The sequence below is a fragment of the Protobothrops mucrosquamatus genome, unplaced genomic scaffold (assembly GCF_001527695.2).
Source record: "Protobothrops mucrosquamatus isolate PMUCROS unplaced genomic scaffold, P.Mucros_1.0 scaffold_290, whole genome shotgun sequence".
NCBI lineage: Eukaryota > Metazoa > Chordata > Lepidosauria > Squamata > Viperidae > Protobothrops > Protobothrops mucrosquamatus.
Window position 1 is genome coordinate 287,416 of NW_015386366.1, and position 8,853 is coordinate 296,268.

The following is an 8,853-nucleotide window of genomic DNA, read 5'->3' on the forward strand; positions in this document are numbered from 1 at the left end:
AAGACGTGGTTGTTCCAGCAAGCGGGACTGGCCTAGGGGATTTTATAGGGGTTTTAATTACTTTTAATTGGACATTCTCAAATATTTCGTTTTAATTAAATTTTAACTAGGTGTAATATTATGTATGTTAGTTTTTTATCATTTGTCAGCCGCCCTGAGTCCGAAAGGAGAAGGGCGGGATATAAATGCAATTAATAAAAATAAATAAAAAAAAATAAAAATAAAATATTCAAACAGACATTAAAAGCTGAAGTAAAATTTTCTTCTTGGATACGTAGACCTGAACAACCACAGATAAACTGATATGGGATTGTAAAGAGAATGATCAATCTAATTCTATATTGTGATTATTGAGCTTTTTCTTGATGTCCTAATAGTACTATTGCAGTTCCATTCTTTGAAACTTTTCAAAAACTCTCCTCAAAGAGGACTTGAAGACAAGAATCAGAAAAACCACTAATAAGTAGACAGTAGAGAACAAATATAACACAATGATAAATAGAATAGAACCAATAAATGAGAATATTTGTAACTCAGAGTTGAAATGTTCTCTGAGCTTGGTTGTTTTCTTGCAGACATTTCATTACCCAAATTGGTAAAATCATCAGTGCTAGTGATGATGTTACTAGCACTGATGATGTTATCTAGTTTGGGTAATGAAATGTCTGCAAGAAAACAACCAAGTTCAGAGATCACCAAGACTCCTCAAATAGAATAGAATAATAAATATTGTATAATAAGGCAACCCGATTAGCTGATCTATTTTCCCAGCAAAGAACAGAGTTCCTTTGTCTCTAAGTAGGTTTCTGCATTTAGTATGAATCTTTTATGACGTTAAAAACAAAATACTGGTGGAAATTCAGTAGAGAGATGCTGATTACTGGGGCTTCTTAACTGAATGCTTATGCTTTAACTAACTGACTCACTGGGGTGTGTGGGGGGGGTGAAAAGTATTCTGTGCCTATTAAAATAGTGGATTATGGGCAAAGACTACAATGCTTTAAGATCAAAATTAACTAGAATTTTGTTTGTGACAGTCCTAATCTTACCTGGAGGGATATGCAACATTTGGTAGTCTGGACATCTGAATTCGATCCACTGGCCAACAATCCAGGATGGAAGAAGAACGGAGCTGGACTGATGGTGAACAGCCGATTTGGATTTGGATTACTCAATGCTAAAGCACTGGTAGATTTGGCTGATCCCAAAAGCTGGAAAGGAGTGCCAGAGAAGAAAGAATGCATAGTTAAAGACAATGACTTTCAGCCGAGGTAAGAGCTGACACTTTGGTATTTTAGCTTAGTTTTTAGCTGAACTCTGATCCAGAAACATATGGAAACCCATAGCCTTCCCATATAACATTTTTTTCAACTGTCCCTAGGTGACTGCTTCCATCTGGCAGTGCTTCTACTATCTAATTGCATAGTAAAAATCCTTATAGATCCTGAAACAGCAACAGTTGCAAGACGAATGGGGGAGGGAATGAATGGGGACTATGGCATACACTTTGCATGCAAAAGAAACCAGATTCAATCTACCCGAACAACAAGTAGCATGTAAAATCTGACAGCTCAATCATCCTTCAGCTGGGGCCCACCACCATCTATATTTGTTTTGAACAGTGTTTCCCTGCAACAATAAATTATCTTGGTATTTTTCCTCAATAAACCTTAACTGCGCTTCAGAGCTTTATGGGAATTTAAAATTGCTTTGAAGGACTTCTGTCTTAGTAAAAAGCAACTATGTAAACTTTTCTTTAAAAGCAAAACTTTGAACAAAAGCAAAACTTTACTGGTTTTATGTTTTTAATGTTGTCATTGTACACCACCCAGAATCCCGCTATGAGGGAGATGGGCAGTTCTTATATATGAGAAATAAGTAAATAAATAAACTTTGCAGATTTTTAAAACTGCATCAGAACTTCATGAAGTAAATTAAGTTTCTAATCTTGTTGGCAGGTTATTAAAAGCTAGTGGTGAAGTTACCATTGAAATTCCTACCACAGCTTGTGAAGGTCAAGAAAATGCCATTAAATCCTTGGAACATGTACAGTTTGAAGCAACAATTGAATATTCCCGTAGGGGTGACCTTCACGTGACTCTGACTTCCCCATCAGGTAAGAGCATAACATTATCTATTTCTGTACTAGCTAGTAATTGTGGCACAGTTTTGTTTTAATACCTCAACAGATACAAAAATAAAGCATACATTGAGAAAAGGAATACTTGCCAACATATTAGAATGGAATTAACGAAAACAATATCCTGAAATTTCAAATAAAAATATATATTTGTGAGAACATTTTGGATAGTGTGAATCAGTCAAATAGCAACTGATGCTATCTAAACCATGCACTTCATTTGTATTATCTAGCCAAATCATGCATCTTTGCTGTATTAAAGTGGAAGAGACAGAGCAACAAATCAGTAGCATTTCAGAAGAGTGCTTTAGCTGTTTCTAAAGGTTCTCTAAAGTTTCAGTTTACCTGTTCAGCATTAATGAATCTACCTTGTCCCAGCCCAATGCATTTCATAAATCAGACAGGAGGCTGATAGTTCTCTTATGCTGTAGTTCATTAGAACTGATATTTCTTTTATTTCTGGAGGTAACGAACTACAGTGAAGATTATTGGCTATTGATAGTCCCTCCCCTGGGATTTATTTCATCTTTTTATAAGCCTAACCAGATGTCTTATTTTATCTGGTGATAGCAAATTCCATAATTTGACTTTTTTTTAATGGTCTATTAAATTGGTCTCCATGCAGTTTGATTCAGTATGCTCTTAAAATACTAATGCCAATACTGTTAGTGTAAAGTAGTTCTAACAAAACTATGCATCTCTCTTATGGAAGGCACACTGAACATAGACTTACATATCCAGTCATTGTTGTTTAGCTTATTAGAATAAGACAGCATTTTTAATTTCATACTTTGCAAGCCACATATTATGGCATTTTTACTTTAACATTTCTCTGTTAAAGTTAGAATGGCACATGGGCAAACAGAGCAATTTTCCTCCTCTGCTCAAACTTCACAGCTTTCTGACATTTTTGGGGGGTTTTAATTGAGTTTGTGGCAGAAGAAAAAGAGGCATGATTTTTGGTGAAGCCATCTTCCTTCTGTATTCATTTAACATCTTCTACTTGTTCTTACAGTTCTGATCAGAAGTGCTTTGAAGAAAATAGGTTGCTAATTGCAAAATAAGTTGAAATTAGGAAGGTTGATGATTAGTGAAGGAATGACTGTTTTGCACATAGAAACTTTGCGTGCAGGTTTCTGTTAGTGGTGTCTCCAAGTCGAAGAAAGATGTGAAAGTCTCCTGCCTGAAAATTTTGACCCTATGCTTCTAGGTGCCCAAGTTTTCAGTACTTTTTCTGCAGCTGAGTTGATTGACTTCTAGCTCATCTCAAGCTCAAGAATCAATACCTTGCCACCTTTTTCTCAGGCTTCCTAAACTGAACAAAGAGGTGGCTGTTGCTGGACAGCACTGCATTATTGGTCAGTTAGAGCAGGGGTCCCCAACCCCCCAGTCCGTAGACCTGTACCGGTCCACAGCATGCCAGCAACTGGGCCACACAAACAAGCAAAGCCCCATCAGGAGATGCAGGCAGCACACAAAATCACGCACTCTCAATCCGCAGAAAAACCTCTCTCCATGGAACCGGTCCCTAGTGCCCAAAAGGTTGGGGACCTCTGAGCTAGAGAGATTCCTGTCTGGTTCATGGTGAGTTTTCAGCATTGTGAAGATGGCAGCAATGAGGACGCAAAGATGATTCTGAGGGTACAGAGGATGAAACTGTGGTTGTGTGTCTTTTGCCTGAGGTTGCATTTTATATTATCCCATATTGGAATGTCACTTTTTTCTCTGATTCAGGGACCAAAACAGTCTTACTGGCTGAACGGCAAAGAGATAAATCACCTTATGGTTTTAAGGACTGGGATTTTATGTCTGTTCACACCTGGGGTGAGGATCCAACAGGAACCTGGATTTTAAAAATAGTTGATATGGTGAGTAGGAAAAATTGTATGTGTGGATGCAAACTTAAAGTAAGATAGAGCAAAACATAATCATGATTAGCTCAAGTAAATATAGTTAGAAAATAGGTTAATGAAAACTAATTTTTCTGCAGCTTCAGTGGATAGGTGCAGCCAACTACTGCACTTCAGTGGATACTGTGGCCAACTACTGAATATAAAATTAAATGTATCATGTTCCTACTTGTGTATTCTCTTGTCAAATAATATTAGTGCTTCAGTTGGAAAACCTTCCTCCTTCCTTCCTTCCTTCCTTCCTTCTTTCCTTCCTTTGATTTTATTCTAAAACATGGCCTTTAATTTCAAGGTGAAAAGTTTCTACTGACTTCAAATTGAACTATAATTTCCCTTACTCCCTTAGCACTAAGTTATAAAACTAGTTTCCCACAAAAAAAAACCCCTTATTGAGCTGTGGATGGAATAGGCATAAAATAATATTAGCAATGAATAAATTATCAAATGTTTCACAACTAAAGCTAGATACTGAAATTATGTGACAGCTTACTCCTCTAATTAAATAGACTTCTTTTTTGCCTTTTCCTTGATACCTCGGTAGGAACTAGAGACTTAGTTTTGAAAAATTCCAGCCAAATATTTTAATATTGCCTGAGATCTTTAAGAAGGCAGAACTGCAATTGTGGATTGGTATATCTGTTAGAGTAAGACAAAATTTTGCAGCAATTACCTGGTACTTATACTACAGGCAAAAAAGAGATTTTCTTTGAATGGTAATTCATACTGGATAGGTCTATTTGCTAGTTTTGGTCAACTAGTAAATATATTTCTTGCAGCTAATCGTTTCAGAAAAAATTAAATATTTTGTTGAGAAATTAATCACAGAGTCAAAATGTTTTCCTCATGGTGTCAGCTTCGTTCCTTTATTGAAAATGTGTTTAACTCAAATTTGATTTAAAATGTTAGAAATGATTATTCTAAAAGTGATCCCAATGAATATGTTGAAAACAAACATTCATCAGTGAAAAATATCTAGTTAGTTGATCACTGGTGGGTGGGAGTATTTGTATTAGCGATTATACAGAATAAGAGAATTATCAATATGGACAATTTATTTATTCGCTTATTTAAAAACAGAATGCCTGATGACTTAAAAGGTTAAAGAGTATAGCAATTCAATGCAAACTGGCAAATAGAGAAAGCAGTATTTCTGAATTCATGGCATCTTGCTTCTCTAGAAAGCAACTCTTGCGCCAATGAGCCTTAACTTTAATCACTGCTACCAATGGGATTTTTACTAAGATTCACTGCTGATAATGAATAGAATTTATTCTTAGGATTTTATAACAGTTTTTAAGTGAACTGGTACTTTTGGGGCCTATTTAAGAAACATAATGACTATGACTTTTATTTTTTAAAATCACATTTGTCTCCTGAAATGCCAAGTGGGAAAATTGTGAACTTCAAATAGAGAATTGCATAACAATTAAAATACTTTAGGAATGTGGCTCATCAACTATAACTCAATTTAGATGGAAATGAATGGGGATGCTTCCAAGATAGAAATGTGGTGATGTATCCATTTCATTCTACTCAATTTTTTTTTTAAAAAAAACTAAGCTATGGTCAGCTCATTTATGCATAAATATTTGTATGCATAGTTATGGTTCTCAAAATGTACATTTTATCCAGTCTTGAATACGTTATCTGAACATAATCCAGTTTTGTACATACTTTACCCTAGATTATATAGTAGGCATTTATAAAATATATGCATTCTTGTGTACCAATTTTTGAGCTGTAAGCTCTATTGTACATTTGGTAATATAGTATGTTTGGAGACATTAATGTGTTCTGATTTACATATATATTTAGAAAGTGCATGGGATAGTAAAATGTTAATAAGATTCCCACTCCCTTTATTAAAAATGGTTGTTACTCTTTTAAATAAAATATTTATGTTTGATCTCTGTACATTTAATAGAAGTAACTATATATATGAGTATATAAATATCATCAGATTTAAATAGTTTTAAATTTAAAAAGTTTTTGTAATATGCTTGTATTTTTATCTTTTCAACTGATGGACTATAAAAGATTGACAATTACTCTTTTCCTCAGTCTAAAAGAATGCAAAATGAAGGCAGAATTGTAAACTGGAAATTGATTCTGCATGGCACTTCCACAAGACCTGAACATATGAAGCAACCTCGCATCTATACATCATACAACACTGTCCAAAATGACAGGAGAGGGGTGGAAAAGATGATAGACTCCATGGAGGTACCCTTCTAAATCTATTCCAATCTATGATTTCTTTATAAAATGTGAAATAAGTGAGAATGGTTTTTATTCTAAATTAACATGTTCTAAATCAACATAGTTTTTCCCTCTCAGGTGGTTTGGTATTTCCCAACATTACATTTGATCATGACTACTTGATTAGATGGATTTTAAAGACAAATTTATGAAAGACTAGCATAAAAACTATAGCAAGTTGTTGTAGTTCAAGAAATTCCTGGTGTGGTGCCAATATGCTATGCAAAAGCACTAGTTGCAAAAAAATTGGAGAAGCAACACTAGAAAATTTGTTATTACCTTAGTCCTCTGCTTATTAGCTCTTTGTCTAGTCAATAGTTAGTAATGCATATGGTTCAAAAAAACTCCTTATGTTCTAGTTCATGTAGGATTCATACATAAACTTCCTGAATATGCTGATTCCCCAAGCCATTGCAAAATTTCTCCACAGGTTTCTAGAGCATCTTAAGTGTGCTGAATCTCAAACATGTATAACTAGCTACACATGTTTAGCACCACACAAAGAATTCTGTAATTTTGTTCTCAGAATTTCCAGCTCAAACAACTTTTGCAGGAAACTTGTGACCTACTTTTGATAATAATCAATAGCTCCTGACATTTGGTACCCTCGTATCTATTTTTCAGGACCATACGACTCAAGACAAATACAAAGTGAGAGGAAGCACTAGGAGCAAACAGCAAAACCAAGATGTGGCTCCCTCTGATGCAATGCTCCGTCTACTTCAAAATGCATTCCATAGTCAGTTGGTTGGGAATCATTTACCAAAGAAGATGCTAAATGAAAACACGGATATTCCATATGAACATTTCTATCAAGCTCTCGAGAAACTAAACCAAGGCCCTGAGCTGAGACACTCAGAGGAGTCTCTATATAGTGACTATGTTGACCTTTTTTACAATTCAAAATCATATAAGCACAGGGATGACAGACTACTACAAGCTTTGATTGATATTCTAAATGAGGAAAATTAAAAACAGTCCTTGGCAGAAAACTAGATTGGAAATATTCACATCTCCATTGCACTCCTAATTTCAAGTAATTGGCATCTTTCCATGAGTACAATTGGTATTATTCTATATTTATCAATTGCCTCAAGAATAAGCAAAACAAAAAGTTGGATAGATATGAAATGGCAACCAATTTATTCAAAGCAATCTATAATCTTTTCAAATAGGCAGCCTCCTTCAGGAATGAGTAAAACCAGTTTCTCAAGGAAGTAGCACAATGTCACTGCAACAGTTGTGTTTATTACCCTTTCTGTACAAACTATAAATATTTTAGATTTTATTACTGCTCACCTATCTCAAAATGTAACATTGTTTGGAATACTAGGAGACTTGTCTGTCTTTCTAATATGGTCCCTGGGCACAAAATAGCCCCTCTCTTTAGTGGCTCTCATCTCAGTTTTGAAACTAGAAAGTCACACCCATGTTTTAGGTATATCATATATTTAATTGAAAGGGGCCCAAGCTAAATGTGCAACCAATAGTATTTCAGGTAGAAGAAAACTTGGAATATATATATCTTCCCACTGATTTAGAGTGCACCATCCTATGCATGTTTACTAGAAGTAAATCCCATTGATTTCAGTGGATCTGATACTCAGAGAAATATGCATAGGATTACAACTCTATTGAATTCATGGGGAAGACTTGCAGAAAAAACAAGGCAGTATCCTCACAATACCCTGCCAATTTCTTTCAGCCCAAATATTGAAATGTAATTTACCTTATATCCAGTTTTTAGTTTCTTTTCCCTCACAGCTTCCTTTTTAAAAACATATTTTCCTCCTTTGGTAAATTTCAACACATTTTCAACAAAAGGGCACCTCTTCACTGTGTTCCTTTTATCAGGGAAACGCCTTATTACATCAGCCAAATCAGGCACAGATTTTGGGAAAATCAAAAGTGTCTGTCCTGTTTATTTCAGTCAAGTCAAGAAGAGTTTGCTAGCAAAAACAGTCTGTGGCAATTGGAATTGAGTCCTAATGGAAAAGCATTAGATCATCTCCTTCACTTGTATGAATGAATATCAGCGCTGTTAGGCTCTCAGATTCACACATTTCAAGCGACAGAGTTCTCAGAAGAGAGATATTTTTTTTTAAAAAAGAAAGAAATTCTAAATATAAATGTGAAAACACTGAAGAGCATTATTATTGGTATTCTATTTTTCAGCCATTGATGACACTTTTCACCCAATTGAGAGACTGCTATCGGTTCAAAACTGACACAAGAAGCCATTAACCAAAGGGCAGAGAGGCTTTTTAAAATAATAAAATATTCTTTTCTTTTAAAAAAATTGGTTTAATTGTTACATTAGACATGGCAGCATTTACAGAGAATAAGTATTAGGCTGAAGCCTGTCAGAGACTGAAATAGATAAAAATATGGAAAGAAATCATGAAGCAAATGAAGAAAAAATAGGCATAAAAAGGCTGCAAGATCAGAAGAAAAAAAGAACGGGTGTAAGTAAAGCAGATTACAGATTTCAAACTATACTTGAAAAATCACTTTCTCATTTAACTATAGGTATGAGAAAAATCA

The 8,853-nt window shown here is 34.8% G+C and overlaps 1 protein-coding gene across 1 annotated transcript in view; it reads left to right on the top strand.

Moving 5' to 3' along the window:
• The window catches only part of PCSK1 (proprotein convertase subtilisin/kexin type 1), a 39,479-nt gene extending 31,403 nt beyond the window's left edge, over positions 1-8,076 (top strand). Inside the window, exons 10-14 of the mRNA XM_015831940.1 lie at positions 1,038-1,271; positions 1,959-2,116; positions 3,875-4,008; positions 6,112-6,273; positions 6,934-8,076. Of these exons, the coding sequence (XP_015687426.1) occupies positions 1,038-1,271; positions 1,959-2,116; positions 3,875-4,008; positions 6,112-6,273; positions 6,934-7,281 (1,036 nt within the window). The 3' untranslated portion in view covers positions 7,282-8,076. The remainder of the gene's footprint in view (positions 1-1,037; positions 1,272-1,958; positions 2,117-3,874; positions 4,009-6,111; positions 6,274-6,933) is intronic.
• Positions 8,077-8,853: the final 777 nt, after the last annotated feature.